Genomic DNA, 21,449 nt, shown 5'->3' with positions numbered 1-21,449 from the left:
CGGCGACTCCACCACCTCCCCGGGCAGCCCATTCCAGTGTCCAATGACTCTCTCAGTGAAGAACTTTCTCCTCACCTCGAGCCTAAATTTCCCCTGGTGCAGCCTGAGGCTGTGTCTTCTCATTCTGGCGCTGGCCACCTGAGAGAAGACAGCAACCTCCTCTTGGCCACAACCACCCTTCAGGTAGTTCACCTTTTCCTGTGTGTTTTTTTAAGTTTCTGCAGAGCTTTTACTGTGATAGTTCAGAGAGAGCTCTGCCAAGGAGTCACAGTGACTGTACCTATGGCTGGCCCTTGCTCACATTAGACCAGGAGAGGAAAGCATCTAGCTATGTTCTGGCCTATAATTAATACATATGATGAAATTGTGTTCTGCTCATGAACATTCCTCGAGGAAATAAAGATTGAATTTGTTAAGTAAATTATTCACTGCAAATTATTCACTCAGCTCCACTTACTATTTTGAGATTTCTGCAATATCTAAGGGAGTTAAATCATACAGGGAGAGACATGGCCCTAAAAACAGAGGCTGAAGGCAAGACTCCTTTCTTGTACAGAACGTAAGTCTTACTTTAAATAAAATAAACAGATTAACACACTCTAGGATTGCTTAGCGTTAGGGAAAGCAAGGTACAGACCCAAGGAATCTCTGAGTCTCTGGTTAAACTTGGACTAGACCTGCCCAATGGACAGTGAAAAACAAGTTGCTATCATGACAGAAGTCACATTTTGTTCATTGCTTTTGTTTTTTTTGGATGGCCTCTGAGGGAATATGGATCTGTTGCAGCACTTGATATTGTGTGGGAGGGAAGCACAATTGTATATAAAAATCCAGAACAATTCATTATGGTCCGCTCATTAAAATTGGGTAATGATAATAACAAGTTATAAGGCGTGTTGCCCATGACAGTGGGAATGTGCTAGTTTGAGCCTAGCTAGAATGTTTTGGTGAGAAGGGTTAGATCACAGGCTGTGAAAGAGAAACAACGGTGATATGTACTTCACTCATAGGCTTGCTGAGATGTATGAGAACAAGAGTAACAACATAGATAAGGGTGTTTGAGCACAGCCTGAGCTCTGAGCTGCATTTCTAACCTCACCCTCCATCTCTCTGATTAATCCACTTTGCTTCCTAACCCCCCTGGCCAAACCTCCATTCTTCCTTGGGGCACAAGGCAACATCTAGGGTAAGGTAGAGGGGTGGGAGAAGGTGGAAGGGTGGTTGGGAGCCCCTCCTGGGGACTCAGGTTTCTGAGAGGGGTGTTGTGTTTTTGTATTACCTTTTACCTTCCATATTTCTGTACATAAATGGGTATACTGAAATATCTGCTTGTATGTTGAGCTAAGCTGTAAATAGAAGCTTCATTCAATTTCCAGAGCCGGCTGAGTCTAGTCTGGGTGATTTCCAAAGTGTGGGGGTTGCGGGAAACACCCAAACCACCACAGAGAATCATTCTCATGAGATCATCTTAATTATTTTTAAGTGGGGGGCTCTTTTCCCAAAGGACCTCACAGATACTATAGTGACATTCCCTGGATATTTCAGGATGGAAAAACTTGCATCGATTTCAGTGGGGTGTGGATCAGGTTCAAAGATCAGCAAAGGAGCGGAGTAAGTTACCTGCAGTCATGACCAACAGAAAAACTAAGTACGAGAATTTGTCTTCTTATTTTACATAGATATTCATTCCTCTTTGAAACAAATAGCTTCAAATACAGAGGAGATAAGAACTAAGCTTACTGTTTATAATTCTAAAAAGCTCTTTCAAAAAAATATATTGGTTACCTGAATTAAATTAGCTTAATGTTGTATATGTTTGATTTTCTTCACTTTGTTACTTTCTAAAACTATCGTGGGTCACCCTTCCAAGGGCAAGAACATAATCAGGGCAGCTTTCAAGCTGCTATAATTTTTCTGATATGTGGATGAGGAAAGGAAATAGATATGGGTGGGTACTATATCTCTTGAAATGGCCTCTTTCTTCCTGTTTAACAATAAATATTCTACAGAGAGGAAGCTCATATATTACTCTTCAGATGAGTACCCATTTTATTAATCACAAAGATTTTAATGGTGGCCTGAGACAGGAAATCACAGTCTAATGTGCAGCAGAGTCTGATTTAATCCTCACATTTGGATTAGATTAAAAAGAAAAACAGTGTGCCACAAGGTGCATCTATGTAGAGGAATAATCAGGTTTAATTATTATTAAACATATGTACAGCTTTTATAACAATATATGCCCATGCTGAATTACTAAAACTGATTAAATATCCTCATTAAAACTTCCTTATGACTAAAAACATAAATGGACTTTTCAGGTCTTGTTACCACATATCTGAATGAAACATATATCTTAGAGTTTATCATTATTGCCAATTAATAATTCATTATTAATAATAACAATTAATATAAATTCTGAAGTGTAATTATTAATGAAAACAATAAAAAAATCCAGCTCTGTTCTAGACTAATGTAGTTCTGACTATGATCATAGAATCAATCATTAAATCATAGAATCAACCAGGTCAGAAGAGACTTCCAAGGTCATCCAGTCCAACCTATCACCCAGCCCTATCCAGTCATCTAGACCATGGCACTAAATGCCTCATCCAGTCCTTTCTTGAACACCTCCAGAGATGATGACTTCACCACCTCCCTGGCATGATGTGAAGTGAAACATCTTAGTTAATGGATTGAAGTTCCACACACACTCTGTGGCAATCTAACAAACTGGAGAACAGTCTTGCTTTATGTTTGGCTGAATTTCAGCCCCTTAACTCTTGTTTCTTACCCTCTTCTCACCAAACCAGATTTTAGAAAGCCCACAGAGGAAAACCTTGTTATAACATTAGCATATAATGATTATTCTTTCATCAAGTCACTTGTTGCCCATCCATGACTATTCAGGAAAGCTTCCGAAACATTTAGAAGCAGAGAATCATAGAATCAACCAGGTTGGAAGAGACCTCCAAGATCACCCAGTCCACCCTAGCACCCAGCCCTGTCCAATCAACTAGACCATGGCACTAAGTGCCCCAGCCAGGCTTTTCTTCAACACTTCCAGGGACAGCAGCACATTCCAATGCCGATCACTCTCTCTTGTCAAGAACTTCCTCCTAACATCCAGCCTATACTTCCCCCGGCACAACTTGAGACTGTGTCCCCTTGTTCTGTTGCTGGTTGCCTGGGAGAAGAGGCCACCCCCCACCTGGCTACAACCTCCCTTCAGGTAGTTGTAGACAGCAATGAGGTCACCCCTGAGCCTCCTCTTCTCCAGGCTAAACAACCCCAGATACCTCAGCCTCACCTCACAGGGTTTCTTACATATATAAACAGAAGTCCAAATAGCAAACTGAAATGGCATTTCATCTGATGAACAGTTTCTTATCCCTTCCTAGAGTACTCATGTAATAGAGGAAGAAGAAAGCAATTCTACCTACCTATTTAGTATTGTTTCCTCAGAGCTGCTTCAGCATTTGGAAATGTTTATGGCACTGGCAATGGCAGTCCTAGGAAATATGACCTGTGCATTTCTTACCAGCTTTCAACCATCAGTTTTTTTGGTTTGGTTTTTTTTTTTTTTCATTTGAATGGTTTCTTATTTTAGCTTTCCTTGAAGTTTGAGTTCAACCATATTAAAAGAATGACACCAAGAGAGAAAGGTCTATGCTGATTTTTTTTTTGGTGCAAGAGAACTCCAAAGTGATTTGCATTTTTAGAAGAGCTTTTATTCATGCATAACCTACAAGTAATATATTTACTTGGAAAGAAGGAAAAAATTAAAATACTAGTCCACTTTTGAAAAAAAAACCAAACTCTAAAAACACCAAAGAGCTTTTTTCTTACAACTTATTTGGAAACACATTTCTTCTTCATTTGTATTTATGTTTAATTAAGATTAAATGTGTGTGACCTGAAAGTTTGGAGTCTGGAATCAAAACCTTGCCTCTATTTTTCTCCAAAGAGTTGGGCAATTTTCAGTGTTTCAGGTTTTGTGGCTATGAGTCACAAGAAGTAAATTTTGCTTGGGATACTCAAGACTGTTGCTTACTTGTCTTTGGCAAATAGTACCGAGCAAAATTAAGCAGAAATTCAAAGCCATCTTAATACCTCCACTTTCATTTAGCCTCTGGGCTGTTTTTTGAAGGGGCATAAAGGACCTTTGTCATCCTCCTGTTTGTTTTAAGCCTTCTGGTGGACTTGCCTGTTCTCTCTGTGATTTTGTCATGAAATCAAGGACAAGAGAGGAATGTGAAGTGCTATATCAGTGTCCAAATTTTACAGTGACTGGTGAAGATTTATTCCACCATGCAAAAGTAAAAAGAAAGCTTTAGAAAACTTTCCATCTCTTCCAAATGGTGACCTTTGATCTCATTGCTTTTATTACATTACTGTAGAGCTAGTGAGAAAGGGAAGCACTAGGAACTAACTAGACCATGTCACACAGAACAGCAAGAATCTGCTGGGTCTTCTGAACAGCAGCAAACCTTCACACTCAAGTCCCAGCAGAAGCCACAAGGAGGGCATAGCTAGTACCACAAGGCTGAGTGGGAAAAATGAGAGTGGAAAAGAGGCTGATATTCCTGAGGTTCTCCAAGGTCTTACTGAGGCCTAACAGTGACACAGAAGAAGATAAGTCTTAGAACATTTCTCACTCTAAGCCCTTTCTTCATTTTCAACTCAGTGCAGCTATCTCTTTCCCCCATCACTTCCTCTCCTCCTTCCTCACACCCTCCTCAAATGATTTCACCTCGCTCAGTCGTGCCACAAAGCAGCTGTGAACTCACATCCTGACAGAACAAGGAAGTGCGTAAGTGATGTACTCTTTTGCTACGTTTCATTGTATTTAGTGCAGTTACAGGTAGCGGCAGTTACACATTGACTGGATAAATCTGAACTAAAAATGCTGAAGAGAAAACCATCTAACGTCTCTGATAAAGGGAAAAGTCAAAAGCCAAAGGTAAGAATGCTTAATTGTTGTTTTCAAGAAATAATACCAAAAATTCTCAACAATGTTTAGAAGGAAGATTTCCTTTTAAATCCTAGCTTCAGGAGTTTCTTATCTGCTAGCAAGTGCTTCGGTGGCATACTCTCAGGAACTTATTTGTTTATACTCACATTATAAAAGTAATGATGCATTTCAAGGAATCCTCATTGTGAAGCTGTGCTAAGCAGTCCTGGTCCTGCACTCTGTCTGTTCTTATATGCTCTGTATCAAGTCTTTTAAGAGAGTGGCTGACGAAAATCCCCTCTGTCCCTTTCATCTATGATAAACTGATGAAGTCCCCCAAAGGATTGTGAAAATCAGTGAAGAATTAGAAAAGCTATTGCATTTGTTCCTTATTATAACAAATTTGCTTCTGCATCATCATAGCCAGAGGAGGAGTGGGAACTTAGCAATTAGTGTTTGCCATCTTAACTTTTCTGGGAATTACTAAACTTTCATCCTGGAAAAATACTCTGAATAAATTGCTAATGTGCTACATCGGAATTGTAACAAAGACAGTGAGAGTTTTCCAAGATGCATAAAGATGTATCCTGTACTAGAAATTTATTTTCAGTCCCTGCAGTGGGTACAGAATGACCTCTGTGAGTGTATTGCAAGCCTGAAGAGAAATGGCTACTGCTAGACCTGAGCATATCAGCATCCATTTGTGTTATAGCTTGCCAGACCTTCTAGTGTATCACTGATATTAGTTACTCACTTTCTCCTAGTTTACAGACCCATCTTCTCCTGTTTGGAAATACTCTTCACTGTGATTTCTGGGTCCTGAATATTACTGCAGACACTATTTCAGTCTTCTGGTTTAACTTGCCATTAGCATTTGTGGATTGCACTTGTGGTTTTCAACCGTGACTCATTAACAATTAAAATTAATGTGGTTTCTTTTTTCCATGGATCTGAACAATTCTGAATCCATTTTCCCACGAGGTTGAATTTGTTTAAAGCATTTGCTAGGGTATGTATTTTCCTTGATTCAATCACTATGCTGCTTTTAAATACAGAGCAGCAGTATAATTAATATCTAATTAGATTATAGGTTAAACAAGAATGAGACTCTCTGGATGGGCTTTTGTTTTCATAGAATCAACCAGGTTGGAAGAGATCTCCAAGATCATCCAGGCCAACCTAGCACCCAGCCCTATCCAGTCAACTAGACCATGGGACCAAGTGCCTCATCCAGTCTTTTCTTCAACACTTCCAGGGACGGTGACTCCACCACCTCCCTGGGCAGCCCATTCCAATGGCAAATCACTCTCTCTGGCAAGAACTTCCTCCTAACATCCAGCCTATACTTCCCCCACCACAACTTGAGACTGTGTCCCCTTGTTCTGTTGCTGGTTGCCTGGGAGAAGAGACCAACCTCACCTGGCTACAGCCTCCCTTCAGGTAGTTGTAGACAGCAGTGAGGTCATCCCTGAGCCTCCTCTTCTCCAGGCTAAACAATCCCAGCTCCCTCAGTCTCTCCTCATAGGGTTTGTGTTCCAGGCCTCTCACCAGCTTTGTCACCCTTCTCTGGACACATTCCAGTACCTCAACATCTCTCTTGAATTGAGGAGCCCAGAACTGGACACAGGACTCAAGGTGTGGCCTGACCAGTGCTGAGTACAGGGGAGGAATAACCTCCCTCGTCCTGCTGGCCACACTGTTCCTGATACAGTTCAGGATGCCATTGGCTCTCTTGGCTACCTGGGCACACTGCTGCCTCATCTTCAGCTACTATCTACCAGTACTCCCAGGTCCCTTTCTTCCTGGCTGCTCTCCAGCCACTCTGTCCCCAGCCTGTAATGCTGCTTGGGGTTGTTGTGACCAAAGTGTAGAACCCTGCACTTGGCCTTGTTAAATCTCATCCCATTGGCCTCTGTCCACCCATCCAGCTTGTCTAGGTCTCTCTGCAGGGCTCTCCTACCTTCTTTTCCTGTCAAATAATTTGAAAAGCAAATATTGGTCACTGTTCTTTCAGAATAATGCATTCCTGAACAACAGCTCGAGAATGCACTGCATGCAGTCAATGCTGGCATTTTGACTTCTAAATATATATAGAGAGAGATAGATGGAGAGATAGGATGGATAGCTAGATAGATAGATACAAATATATATTCATGGATTTGTTTCACTGTATGTGTAGAGCAAAGTGTGCTTTGAAACAATCTACTGTAGTCCTACTTTTGCACAAAAACATGTAAACATTCCATTCCACAAAGAGAAAGCTTTTGCTGAGTGTGCTGTTCATAAAAATGACATGAAAGGGGACAGTCCCACATCACACTGAATAGGAATCTTAGCTTGTTATAGCATGTTTTGAAACATCCCCCATGAGAGCCACACAAATACCAAAGTTGCTTAATAATGAATTGGGTAACAGGGGGCACAGGTCCTTACTTCCTAACAGAAGTTTCAAGATTTCAAAAGTGACTTCCCGAGATCATTTCCTGGTTGTCCATGCTCTGCATGGACGACATTTGGTAGTTCCACATACTCCGTATGCAGGACAGGATGCATTTGTCAATATGGAGGTCTTAAGCTACCTCACCTTGCCTTTGGGAGGCTTATATCATCCCAGTGTCTCTAACATCCGCATGCGGATGACACAAGACCTATGGCAGAGACATAAGATATGGCATGTTAAATAGGAGAAAATCACATTTGCCACCTCAGGTCCTCAAAGAGGACACCAAGGAGATATTTTTGGGTAATTGAGTCTTACCCATAGTGACCAGTTGTCTTTATCATAACTGGATGAATTTCAAGTGTTTCACCAGCATTTTCTTTTTAATCCTTTTGCTTTTTATTCCTAACTTGAAAAATATCAGCATCCAGTTACACCTTTTGGTAAAGATGAAAGAACACTGTGCAAGGCTGGTGTTAAAACTCTTCTCAAGGCAATTTGCTTTCCCTATATAAAGCCTCTAGTAGTGGTTGGCAAGTCAATAACCAATGCAAGACTAAAGCACGTTTTCAGTATCTGACTGCCACTTCTCTGTGTACAATGCATTTACTTTATAGATTACTGTGGTGCTTGGGGGACTTCTGCAGATGTATTAGATCCTACACAGGCAAAAAGCAGCATCTTACAAGTCTCCGTGTCTGCTATGAAAGGGTTGATACTTGTCCATTGCCATGAAATAGAATCATAGACTGCCTTAGGTTAGAAAGGACCTTTAAAGGTCATCTAGTCCAAGCTTCAAATAGTAGAGTTGCAACCTGTTTGGTTATACAGCAGGATTTCTGCACTGCTGCAGTCATGCCAATAATTTCTCTGCATATCTGGCAGCGTGTGCATATGCATGGAGATACACATAATAGCCATGTGCTCTGTGTGAAATGTAAACAAATAATCAGTAATTGCTAGGCAAAAAATAAATCTCCACCTCGTGTCATCTCAGAGGAAATTGGGAGAGAAATGTGAGACAAATGTTTATAAAAGCCATACTGGAAGAATTCTGATCCTTTGCAAATAGTTATTGTTGTAGCTGCACATACTGCCATGGAACTGTAGGTTTATATCTTGCACATCAGCTGAGGACCAAGGTAGTTGAACTATAAAGGAAAAGTCCTACGGCTTAAAAATGCCCTGCTTAATATTGAAGAAATTCAACAAATCGAAGCTCTCTATTTCAAGCCTGTCTAATCTAACCTATCTGTCCATCCAGGACCTTAAATGACTTTCAGAACAGAGGCTGTGCATCCACCAAGAGACAGCTCTCTCAGAGCTTTCGTTCAGTACTCGCCTGTCTCCTTTTTTCCTCTGTGAAACCAGGCACGGCATGGTTTATGCAGCACAGCTGTTTTGAGACGCGGTATTAATTGTGGGCAGGTGAGGTCAAACAAACAGAGTCTTGCACCTTAGCCCTGAGGTTTGTGGTCCTGCTGATGGCCAGAGTCAGACTTAGCTGCTCTGTCAGCCCACTTCAGGGAAAGCACGTTTCCCACATCACTGCAAGTTTTAGTTGCAGAGCAGAAAAGTACTGCAGCAAGTTGGAGGAAGGACACTTTTGTTAGATGTGTTTCAGCTAAGAGTTTGTGCAGTCTGTCCCAGCATCCCTTAAAGTGCTGGGGAAGAGAAGATCAGTTGACTTAGAGGATGAAAGGACCCCTTTATTTTCTCCTCTTTTGCCCTTATGACTTAGAAATGTTAGTGCATCTGGGGAGTGGCATTTTTCTAAATCATGCTAAGAAATTATACAGTATCCAGTATTCTCTTTTGTATATGCTTCAGGCAGCACCATATTCTGTCCTGAAACAAATAAAACACTTCTAAAGCATTTCACAGCTATTTGGCATTCCACCTTGCAATATTTTACACATTTGACCAGGCGCAAATGACAATGGAAGGTGTTAATAATCTGTAAAACATTGTTGCATTGTCTTGCCCACTTCACAGGATGTAATGTGCTGGGCAGAGCCTGGTCCTCTCTTTCTCTCCCTCTCCCTCTCCCTCCCTCCAATTCCTACGGACATAGCAAACTTGAGAACTGCCTGATGATTCTTGGCTTTACTTCAAGCTGAAGCAAAGACTACTTTGTGCCCTTTTTTTTCTGGCTTGACTGAAGGAAGTCTTGTGTTATTATTCTACATGACAGTTGATCTATGTTTATGCTAAAGGTTTGAGACATTTTTGTTTCCTTATTCTGCTTCCAAATGTGCTGGGTGCTTGAAACTCAGATTACTTCTGGTGTGTAAGATAATTCAGGGTCAATGCTTGTGCTTTTCATTTAGGCAAAAAAAATACATCGAAGTTTTCAATTAAATCAGTATTCTCTTTGGTGATAAACTATTATTTATTTTCAGTGTTATAATAGTGGCAAATCCAATGGGGGGGGAAATATTTTCATGTGCAACTTTGTTCTTTGGTGCCATTTCATACCACTAATTTTCTTTTTAAAAAGCTTTAAATGAAATCCTGTCTCTGTGGAAATCGATGCACATTTTTGCCATAGACTTGAGGACGGAATTTCCCCTTTTCATAGATATTCTTCACAGAAGGCACGATCCTCGTGCTGATAACAAGTGAATAAATTATCTGTGATGCCATTGATCTCAATGGGATTTGTCATCTGAGCAAAGTTTATCGCTTGCCTAAGTGTTCGCAGCCTGTAGTGCAGACAGATGCTGTAAGCAAGTTTTCTGTTGTTGCTTTTTTAGTAGGTAGTGGCTCGTGACTCTAATGGGGAATACTCATTACAGAGAAGAAAATACAAAATAGGTACACCAAAACTAATCCAAGACATAATTAAATCTTCTGTAGGACAAGATCTGCAGCGAAGAGATTGCTCAGTGTTAATGAATATTAACTAGGATTTATACTTGAGTGGGGAAAGCTGAGGGGTTTAATTTATTTCAAAGGTAAAGGCTGGTAGACTTCTGAAAACAGCAAGTTCTATATCCTTTTCTTTCCCCCTGAAATTCTCAGTGCATAATAAATGAGCTGCTGCTAACATCGCGGATGCTAATTCTCACCACTGCGACCGAAGCAATGTTCGTTGCCATTTGCATTTCATTCTAACAATGATGAGAGGTGATGAGCTGATGATAAGCTGTTTTCACCATACTGCCCGCTGTGCAAATTTATGCTTATAGGCAAAGATGACACATAGTTCTGTCATTAAAGATCTTTACTGCATTGCCTCTTGAAGAAAGACTGTTTGTCAAAATCCATTTGAACTGGGTTAAGTAATCAGAAGCACATGACAACATCGGGGAAGCAGTTATAAGAACACGGATTACAGTGGAAATACCTGTGGGTCTTGATCAGGGAGGGTTCAGAGAAAGAAAATATTTATGATAACCATGTATGTGTAGAGGGCAAGAAAAGGGATTGCAGATGACACTTCAGAAGGTGTTTCCTGTCTCACTCAAGTTTAGATTAAAAAAAAATATAGAACAAGGTTAGAGTGAACCTTGGCTTAGAATCATAGAATCAACCAGGTTGGAAGAGACCTCCAAAATCATCCAGTGCAATCTATCACCCAGCCCTATCCAATTAAATAGACCATGGCACTAAGTGCCTCATCCTGTCTTTTCTTGAACACCTCCACGGACGGTGACTCCACCACCTCCCTGGGCAGTGCATTCCAATGGCAAATCTCTCTGGGAAGAACTTCCTCATGACATGCAGCCTATACCTCCCTCGGCACAATTTGAGACTGTCCCCCCTTGTTTTGTTGCTGGTGGCCTGGGAGAAGAGACTGTCCCCGACCTGGCTACAGCCTCCCTTCAGGTAGTTAGTCAGGGTTAGTTCTCGTGTGTGTGTAGGCTCTGCAGCGACATTGCTGCTCCTCTTACTTCTGGTATTTTTTCCTTTTTCCCTTTATGTTACTATTTTGCTTCTTCATTACCAGCATTTTCATTTTTTTTCCAACATCAGTTTCAGAAAATTGTCTGTGTCTTAACACATATATTAGCATATATAATAAAATCTTGGAATTTGAGGAATTCTGTTTTCTCACCAGAAAGTGTCCAGTGGGGAAAGAAAAGCCATCTCTTTCCTACCCTGTGCCAGGAGGCTGATTAGAATGTCCAGACTCCACCTTATCCAGTCATTTTGAGAAACCAGACTTTCAACCACATAGTTTATAACTACCATCTGATAAATACCGTAGCGCAGCTACCAAGGTCACATAAATCATAATTAGTTGCCTTTTAATTCTTTAATTAGCTTTAAAGAGCAGTTGCCTTATTTCTATGCTATGTTCCTAGGAAACCCAAAATACTCCAAATTAAGCATTGGCCAGGATACCTGTTATTACTGGGTAAAAGCAGTAATTGTATATGGGCAGGACAGGCAAAGGATGTGGTCTGCAGTTTTCTGTAGGTTTCAACACTTTTCTGGTAATCTGTCAGAGCACAAATCCAGACTGAAGTCATTTTAATGTCATTGCTGGCCAACTGGGATAAGCAGTCTGTGGGTGGTTAAAAAAATTTTAACCAGAAGAATCAACCCCTTGATGAGCAGACAGAAATCCAATACCCATTTCAGAGACGGAAAATAAAACTCTTTGAGGCTTCTGTAATCACAATATCGCAAACTGCTGAAAGTTTGCAATAGAGACTGCAGAGTGACTACAGCTCTTAGAAATAGTTATGATCTCTTCTGAACGTTAGCAGTATTAATATCTTTGCTCTAGACATTTTGATTGCTTGGCACCAGGCTACAGGTTGTGTATGCTCTGAGTATTTAACAAGTCAGAGCTCCTTTAATCCATCTTAATGGACAAGTCAGTTCTGTACATCAGACGAAGGCTGTGTACACACGTAAGCATGTTCATATTCCACAGGAAGATGAATGACCACCTCCCTTTTTCCTCAAGAGAAAGCTCTCCTGTGTACCTACTTGCTCTTACCTTTCTAGATTTTTTTATCTTATTCCACTTACAGTGTACCCAAGAGCATATTCACTTACTTTGTTTTTCCCAAACTTGAAACTGAAAGTCCAGCATAGGGAAAAGTCTGGAGATTTTTAACTGCTTCTGAGAAGCTGCTTCTTTGATTATGTATATTATATATCATATTGCCACTAAGTCCCCTTACCTCATTATCCAGCTTTCTGTATCCATGGATTAAAGCAAAAATCTGGATAATGACTTCATCTGTACACAGTCTTTAGGCTGCTTAGTTGCCTAAGAAAAAGATCTAGTGACCTGTCTAATATTTTTGCACCATTCTGGAGTTCCAGTCTCTCTCCTACCCATTTATGTCTTCATCTCTTATATAATCTTTGCAAGAAGAACCAAGGAACCTCACACTCTCATCCTTGATGTCCATGGGATGATAAACTTCCTTGAGAACCACAGAAATTTGTAAGGTCCTCTATTTGGTTATGCTGACCTCATTCAGGAGATATCATAGGTTTGCTGTTCTTTTAAGCATACTGAAAAGCAAGTGAGATATGAGGCCATTGGAATACTTGAGTACTTAGGCTTAGGTCTTTCTGCAGGTTTTCTCATGGCTTTGTCAGGAAGACAAGTAGAGGAGCATTATAGGAGTGCTGTTTGACCATTTTGTGTCTTCCCTTTAGCATTATGTTTGAAATAGAGATGGAGCTTTGTCACTGACAGCCTGGAGCCTTGAGATTAAAAAAAAAAAAATCAGCTTCCCTTAGAAATAGCACAGCCAAAAGCAGATGCATGAACACAAGATGACAAAGTGTCGAAGGCAGCTGAATAAGCTCACACAGCACGACTTTCTGCTGCCTTCATCAGTGCAAAGTGGATGCTGAGCTTGACCAGGCACAAATTGCTTTCACTCCCCAAACTGTACTCTTTTTCTCCTGTACTGCTGTTCATCTGCTTCCTTTATAAGGTCAGATGTTAAGTCTAAAAGTCCCTTCACAGAACTGGAAAGGGGACATGGTTCACTGATGTATGAGTAGGTCTGAGCCTGTGTAGAAGGTACACGAAATGACTGATGATGCTAGAGCAGGCAGTCAAGTCTAGTCACAAGTGTATAGCAAAACTCATCTGCTCAAGGGTTTCCAGAGTTTTCTTTCTCTCTTCCACTCTCTTGGTGATTGTGTCTGCATGTGTAGAATGCTTGAAATCTATGGGTTTGGGATTTGCGTTAGTATCTGAGGGAACAGGAGGACCAGATGTGTTCCTACTCCTTCATCAAAGTTTAAAACCTCATAGTTGGCACAATGGAAGGCCAAATTTGAGTAGAATTTGGAGCATGCCCTTGAATTTGAGCTTCACCTCAAAGCCCTCCCTGTTGTCTGTGTCTGGGTATTATCATCTCATTGATGTCTCTCAACTGTGCATGGTTTTCATGGGGGTTGCAGGAGCAAGGTAAGGGTGAAAAGCTTAGTTCGTTTTTCATGAGATGAAACTGTAGTTTCCCACTGTGCAGTGCTCATTGTAACTTCATTCCACATAGATAATCAGGGAGGAATCAAAGTGCCCATACTAGACCAGCACTATAAGAATCAAAGTACCCATACTAGACTAGCACTATAGGAATCAAAGTGCCCATACTAGACTAGCACTATTTGCTGGACTTCGTACTCGTAGTGACCTGCTGATTGTGCTCATTCCATTCTGCTGTAAGAGTGACCCAAACAGCACCAGGATGCTGTCCTGTCTTCAGATGACTAGCTTTTTTTCTCTTCCCTGGGATTGCAGTAACACAGGGAATACCCAGAATTTAGCATATTGTGACTCCTGCACTAGGTATTCTTACGCAGTCCTAAATCACTAGGAATCCTTTCAGCTTCCGCACTGGTCCAAACCCAAAAGTTTACTTGATTTGTTTATGAGTACAAGTCTGCAAGGAGGTTTTACATTCCCAGGCTTCTGTTTTGCAAGCATATACAGTTCTTAATGCCTGTGAGGTTGCAATGAAGTGCCACGTGTGCGTTCTTCAACTGGACATTAAGGATAGCTTTGGCCCATTGATGGCAGTAAGCCAATACTGAAACTCAGATTTCTGAAAATGGAGGATATGTGAAGGGGGAAACAATGGTGCCCTAATCATAATTTTAAAGGAGTCAAAACTCAACCCACTGTAGTGAATACCAATTTTTTTTTCTTTTTCCCTAAGATAAAAATAATGTAAATAAATGGACATAGAGACCTGATGAAACACTAAAACTCACAGTGACTGATGATAGATACTGCACTGAATTTTGCGTCTCTACTCTAGAGCATCTCCATTACGGCAATTTCAGCTAATCTCACTATGGATTCATTAATCAAGTGTAGTCAGGATGTCTGAAGGGAGACAATGAAAAGGAAAAAAACTGGCCTATTGCTTGAATCTTAGTCTTCAGCTACTTAGTTTGCTTATAATGATCCTTAATATTTGTATCCCAGTAAGTTTCAGTGGCAACTAGTTATCAAAAAGATGACTAACACGTTTTCATCTACTTACAAGTTCAAATTCAGTCCATAAATAGATCAATTAACTTTGTGTTCTCTTTGCATCACATGCCTCCAGTATCAGTTAACAGTGAAATGGCAACAAGGTGGACCAGTAGGATTTTAATCCTTTCTTCCTCTTGGCCAAAGGTGCAAGCACCTAGGAAGTCCTCAACCCTACATCTTTTCCCCAAAATCCTAACATCCTAAATGCATGCTGCAGTATCAGCAGTCTCATAATGCCTTTCAAAATTTGTCCTCTAAAGCCTCTAAGGAAAGAATCTGTTCATTTTTCAGTCTTTTTTAACTTATTTAGGATTACATACTGTATATCTGCACCACATAAAGCTGTCACTCTCTTACTGTTTTTAAAACATAAACCAACACAAAAAAAACTTACAGAAACCCCAAAAAGCCCAACAAAAACCTTTGAGGTTCCAAAAGCTCAGCGGCACTGGAGAATGCCGAGGATGAGAATGTTTATAAGCTCTGTGATATTAACTGCAGCACTCAACCTCAGGTGACATAAAGCATGCAAAAAAGAACTTTCTGTCAGTTTTATTATTTCTAAAAAGGTTCCCCTTGAAAGAGAAGAGTGACCTTGCTCTGCTGAGCTGACATATGCCACTGAATTAATGGCTAAGCTTTGCTGTGGGGAAGCTTGCAGAAACATTACAACTCCAATGGCTGAGTTTGCTATGAACATTAATCAGGGGAACCAACATGATGTATCAAACACTCATTTAAAAGTAATAAAAACTAACGCGCTTCCCCCCCCCCTTCACCAAGTTTCTTAGAATTAGCTTATTGTTGGTCATTACCCATTCTGAAGGATAAGACTGCAGGGTGGCAGTAAAACTTGGATAAGGGGTGGGGGGGTAAGTTTGCTTACTCTTCAGAAAAAAACAAATGAGCTTTTGGGATGGTCAGATTTAATGGTGACTTAGAGGTAGCCTTTTAATCTTGTTTTCCCTCTGGAAGGTCATTTGAAGGAACTCTTTCCACTGAAAACATAGCTCTCCCTAGGAAGGAATGCAGAAGCTGCCTTTCATTTTCAGTGACATCCTGGGAGCAGGACCAGCTCCCACTTCATGCATGAATGAAACTAAAGATAGGAAAGAAAGCTCTCACTCCATCTAAATAATTGCTATATGGCTGTGGTACAGCAATTTAGTTGCTGGATGACCAAAGGCTCTGACTGAAACACTGCCACAGCAGTCGAGAGTATTTTTTGACTATCCCTTATTGCTTCTCTGTGGGGTTGGTAGGTGAGTGTGCTGCACGCAGCAGCTGTGGCCAGAGGATTGCGGAAAGCAACAGCAAAGCCCTCAGTTATGCCATTTTTGACTGCGCTATTCCATGTGCTGTCTGTGTGTATCACGATGAGGTGTTTGGCTCCTCATCACCTCTACTGCTCTGGCGTGGGAGCATTCATTCTAGTCACATTCCCCCACCCTCTGAGGGAGTGTGCTAACTGACCCATTCCATGTGTGCTAGACAGACACAGGGCTCCATTTAAAACTGAGCCCTTGGAGACTGCATAGTCCTTGGTTCATTTCTGGGCACACATATTTTCCTCTTCACTTAGAGCCCACTCTGCAAACATGCATGTGAGTAATTTATCTCCCACAAGAAATTCAGCTGAACTCTGCAAGGTCAGGACCTAGATAACACACAGAATTAATAAAATCATGCTGTATAAGTAATCAGGGAAAGGACTTTAACAGAAGCAAGGTGATTCTGTTTTAAAATATGAGTATTTGTCTGTGAATTCACCTGGTTTGGAGAGGAGAAAATTTCAGGAGAGGAAGAAGTTGGTGCTTAAGGGATTAAAGACAGAGCTTGCAATACTTATGGTAGTGTTTCACCAGTCTATACTCAGACAGCACTTCCCTTTACTTCAACCCTGATTCTGTGGAAGGTGGATTTCCAGGCTTGTACGTCAATGTTTCTACCTTTGTGTAAATGAAGGGTAAAAAAGGATAGCAGGGAGGTAAAGTGCACATCACTCCAAGTCCTTAACTGTCATTTTCATAGCTCCTCTGAGTTTGTCACACATCCTTAACCTTCTTTTAAAGTCATTTTCTTTTCATGGTTTTGTGTGCCACTGAAAGTCACTTTTAATTAAATGTCATATAAATAATAAAGTCTTAATTACATAATTATTGCAAATACCTGTGTGCACACTCCCAGAATTGGACAGACTGCTAGAGAAGCATTTGGAATGACTTTTCTCACTGGGAACTCTGCAGCTACTGGCCAGGAACGATGGTGCTCAAAATTCAGGGTCAATGTGCATTTAAAAGAAGAGGCAGGTCCTTCCCCACTTGCACATTCTCTGCTATTCATTCGCAAGAAACCTTTTAGTGTTAATGGTTCTTTGCTTGCTTACTTAGTTCCTCACAAACTTCTTTAATCCACACTGCACATTTTTTTGACAGATCAAATTGCCTTATTTTGCTCAGACTTCCTACATGGCTTGCCTCTTCCTGAGAAAGTCTTGCAGACTTTGCAAACTATCTCATCCTCATTTGACTTCACAAACAGTAGCTTCCCTCTTGCTCTTAGCTGCATTGGCACCTGCCCCGCATGAGGTGCCCTTTGAAAGAACTCAAGAACTGAGCTTCTAGTGGAAACTCTGATGTGTAGCTCTGGTTATCAGGAACTATGTGCTTTGTGTCAGCACTGGTTTAGTCTTGAGAGACTGAGGCTGGTACCAAACAGAAGTACTGATAAAACTGCTCAGCGTTTGCTTTAGAGAGTAAAGTTTCTTGACCTGCATTAAGTACGATTAACTCATTACTTTAAACAGCTTTTCTTTCCCAGTTATTTTCCATCATTAAAATTAGAGCGTGTGCACTGCAGCACTTTTGTTCAAAGACCACTTTGCTCTCCTCTCTTCCCACCTCCAAGCAGACTGAATACCAGACCACGATAACAACCAGCCTTTTATAGAGTCATTTTTAAGCCAGTTAAAAATGCCATTTCAGTAGATTGCCCTATTTGAGTTAGCAAGAACAAGCTGTATCTATTTTATTGCTTTTGACTGGTAAAGTACAAGGTTTAGGCCATGTTTTGTGGGAGCCATAAGTTATATTAATAGCCTGGTTAGTGGCCAGAAGGTTTATATGTGTAACTAATGTGTAAACAAGAAAAAAATCCCTGAGGTAGGGAGGTCACAGTGTCATCCTTTGTTTGCTTCAGTATTACTCTTTGGAGAATTACTGAATCTTGTATGCAAATTCTCAGTCTTTATACAGAAGTGAAGGTGGTTTTGTTGCAGTGGGCTTTTCCCCCCCCCACAGAATATCCCAAAAACTAAAAATCTCTACCTCACCTTCTGGGAAAGTAGGACACCATTTATTTGATTATCTATGCAAGAAGATAAGCTAGCAGAGTGGCAATGTTCATCTCTACTTTGGTAACTTCAGTTCACTCTCAGAGCTGTCTCTGACTGAAAGGAGTAGGAGCACCAGAGAACAGAAGAAATTAATCAAACCCTGAGCTCCACTTATCTCTGTTGATCAAAGCAACAAGCACAGACTGTCCTCCTAGGAGCTGCTGTGGCTTCTTCCAAAGAGACAGGCAAAATTACAAGTGTCTGTGTCAGGCAAGAAAACTGGGCAACACATGAAGATCCCTTTTTGTTATTCCCAGTGACCACATTTGCTTCATACAGCTTACACAGTTTGAGTAGTCTAAGGATAAATCGAACCTAACATTGAAAATGCACAGAAGAATTTTAATAGATTTACTTGGGTGAGAGGGTTAGTACAAAGCCACTGCATCACACTGGACTTTAAAGCTATTCTGAATAGGACTTAAAGCAAAACACAATGGGCCAGAATTTCTCACGGCAGGAAACCAGATCTCTGAACAGTGTGAATTATCTCAAGAGAAAAATGAGATTAGTATCACCCATAATGATTAGTTAACAGGGTAACTGCTGTCAGTTTTGTCTCGTGTTGTTTTTAGATGCAGAAAAGCTCTGTTTTCTTGTAAGAACTAACTCACTTCTCCTATAATATGCCCTACAAGAAAGACACGGATTGGAGAATCTCCTCTTGTTGCTTTTCTATTTACAGACAAACCAGATCACCAAACATACAGCAATTACACAGAACTTACCCCTTTGAAAATAACTATTTAAAGATTCAGATTTTCAGGGAATTGAAGATACAGGAGAAAATGGAAGAAGAATTTAAAGTGCTGAAAGTTATATTTGATAATTTCTATTATGTTACTTCATTATACCAAAGGGGGAGGGATGAAAGTCAATGCATTGATTTGTAGAAATTATTTCATCAGTCATTGTGTGGGCAAATAAAAGTGTTCTTCCCTCTGCCCACACCTCCATTAGATTTTACTCCGCAATTCATATTTGCTTAACATATCCATTGCATGAATCCAGCCAGAAAAATCACTTTATAGGGTGCTGAATCCCAGTATCAAAAGTCAATATCATATTCTCTTCCAGTAGTTTTGCATTTACTTTAAAAGCTTGCCTTCTTCTGGAAATAAGGCCTGGCTGTATCTTCACAAAGTAGGTGTTCCCTGACACTAATGCAGTGGACTGACATGACTGAAAGTAATAGTCCTGTTGCCACTGCAGCCCAGAGCTCCTAAATCTGCTTTTTCTTATCAGTATAATGGGGTTGAATACATTTTTAAAAGGTGGTAGCTATTGATTACTTAATGGAAAAGAGTTAGTATAGAGAATTGCTGAAGCAGCCCTATTTAGTGCTCTCCAGTGCAACAAGACCATTATCTAGAATAGTGGAAATCATCCTGTAACCCTTATGAATATTTAATAGGGATGAAGCAACACTGAAGTACACTACAAAATAGCCCAAGGCTTCTGCACATGTAGGATATAAGGTTGTTTCAAGGGTTGAAAAAGAATAACTGTGCTCAAGCTGTTTATAGGTAAGACCAACAATAAACCATGTTTTTTCTCATGTTCCTCTGAAAGTATTTGCAGCACATCTGCACTTTATTAATATAGAGTTATTCCAACTAGACATCTTGAAGTGACTGAATGCAACAGAAAGGTCAGTGTATGTTTAGAGATCACTGTGTGAGAGTATTTTATACTTTCCCAACATTGATGTGATTCCCAGCCTCCTCCTCTATAGCCCTCCTGCTCCATGCTGCAGGGCACATTTGGCTGGGTTGACAAGACAGTGAAAGGTGTTAATCTTGTCCAATAGAACCATAACCCTTAGGGCTGTGTTTTTCTATCATCTATTGAGCTAACCCCCTGTCACAGGCTATTGTTCATCTACTTAACAGCAAAGTTCTTTAGGGTAACTTTAGATAAAATTAAAGTGTACAACCCAAATTGTCCTTTTCAATTTCACAAGGTAAAAAAAACAAACAAATAAACCACAATATTTAGCCAACAGAGATTTTCTGAGAGATTACAATCAATTAAGAGGAGATTTGTTTGACTGGGTTTTTTGTTGGGTTTGTTTGGGGCTTTTGTTTCCTTAGTGAATAGTAGAATGCCCAAAAACATTCACAAATCTGGGTCATTATCTTCAAATAACTGTTGACTGGAAATATTTTTCAGGTTAGATGTGTCCAGAAATGCATTGGGGAAAAAAAATAGTATGTTATTTTTTTTCCTCTTATGCCACACTGCTTAGGACATGGATCCAAACTGTGGTTAATGCCTTCCATCTGGCTCTGCTCTGGACTCCCCCACTGTTAAGTCCTCTTTTTTTTTTGGCAGAGCTGACTAATAAATGTGGCAAAACAGGGAAATAAAAGAGCAAGGAGCTTTTACTTTTAGCCAAGCTCCAAGGGATGCTGATTTTCTTCTACTCAAACGAGATTTTAAGACAAAGGTTTTTTTCTACATGGTTTCCTGTAGCTTTTGTCTTTTTTTTTTCCTTTTTGCAAACTAATTTTAGTTTAAAAGGGACTGCATGTGAGAGATAAAAGAGCTAACAGGTTTAGTAACCCTGTGATTTATGAACAGGGACAAAATAAGATGGGATCCTTCCTGAACGAAAACACCCAGGGGAGGTATGTGTGTGCTCCATTTAGCTAGTATCATTTTGATGAACTCCTTCCTTGACATCACAGTTGTGAAGCCTGAATGCCACCTTGGCACCTTGTGCAGCATCAGGAGCCTGACACTGTTGGTGCTAAGTCCCTCAGAGGACTAACGGCTAACAAGAAAAGAGTGCATGAGGAGACAGAGCAGGAAACAGCAGCTTGGTAGTTGTAGGCAGAACAGGTGTGCCACACTGCCACTTAGAAACTTGCCAGCAATTGAAATTGTTACTTAGGACTTGGCTCAGTGTTGCTTGCCATACCACCTGGGTAAGGAGCTGGAGAACAAATGCAGCACAGGTGGTGTACCCTGCAGAGCTCAGTGTTTGGGCAGTTCTGCTCCTCTTACCCTTATGGAGGTATTTCTCCTTAGCTTCTCTGGAAGCAGGTTCATACCAGCATTAAACATGACCACCACGCAAAGGCAGACAATGGGACAGTGTATTAAACCACTCCTTTTCTCCTTCTCCTTTGTTGACCCAAAGAAAGCCTACTTCAGTTGCCTCTGAGACTAGCCCGCGAAAATTCTTACC

At 40.6% G+C, this 21,449-nt stretch overlaps 1 protein-coding gene across 4 annotated transcripts in view; it reads left to right on the top strand.

Annotated features, from left to right (window-relative positions):
- SAMSN1 (SAM domain, SH3 domain and nuclear localization signals 1) overlaps positions 1-21,449 on the top strand; it is a 108,123-nt gene that overhangs the window by 58,875 nt on the left and 27,799 nt on the right. The window contains exon 1 of one of the 4 annotated variants that reach the window (XM_064152314.1): positions 4,895-4,963. The exons of 2 other annotated variants lie outside the window; for them this stretch is intronic. In XM_064152314.1, the coding sequence (XP_064008384.1) occupies positions 4,907-4,963 (57 nt within the window). In that variant the 5' untranslated portion in view covers positions 4,895-4,906. Of the gene's footprint in view, positions 1-4,894; positions 4,964-21,205; positions 21,276-21,449 lie in introns of those variants that run through there. One more of the 4 variants, XM_064152315.1, reaches the window with a different exon arrangement.

This window comes from Pogoniulus pusillus, chromosome 12 (assembly GCF_015220805.1).
Source record: "Pogoniulus pusillus isolate bPogPus1 chromosome 12, bPogPus1.pri, whole genome shotgun sequence".
In the NCBI taxonomy this organism is placed as follows: domain Eukaryota; kingdom Metazoa; phylum Chordata; class Aves; order Piciformes; family Lybiidae; genus Pogoniulus; species Pogoniulus pusillus.
This window is presented reverse-complemented; position numbering and strand designations above follow the sequence as displayed.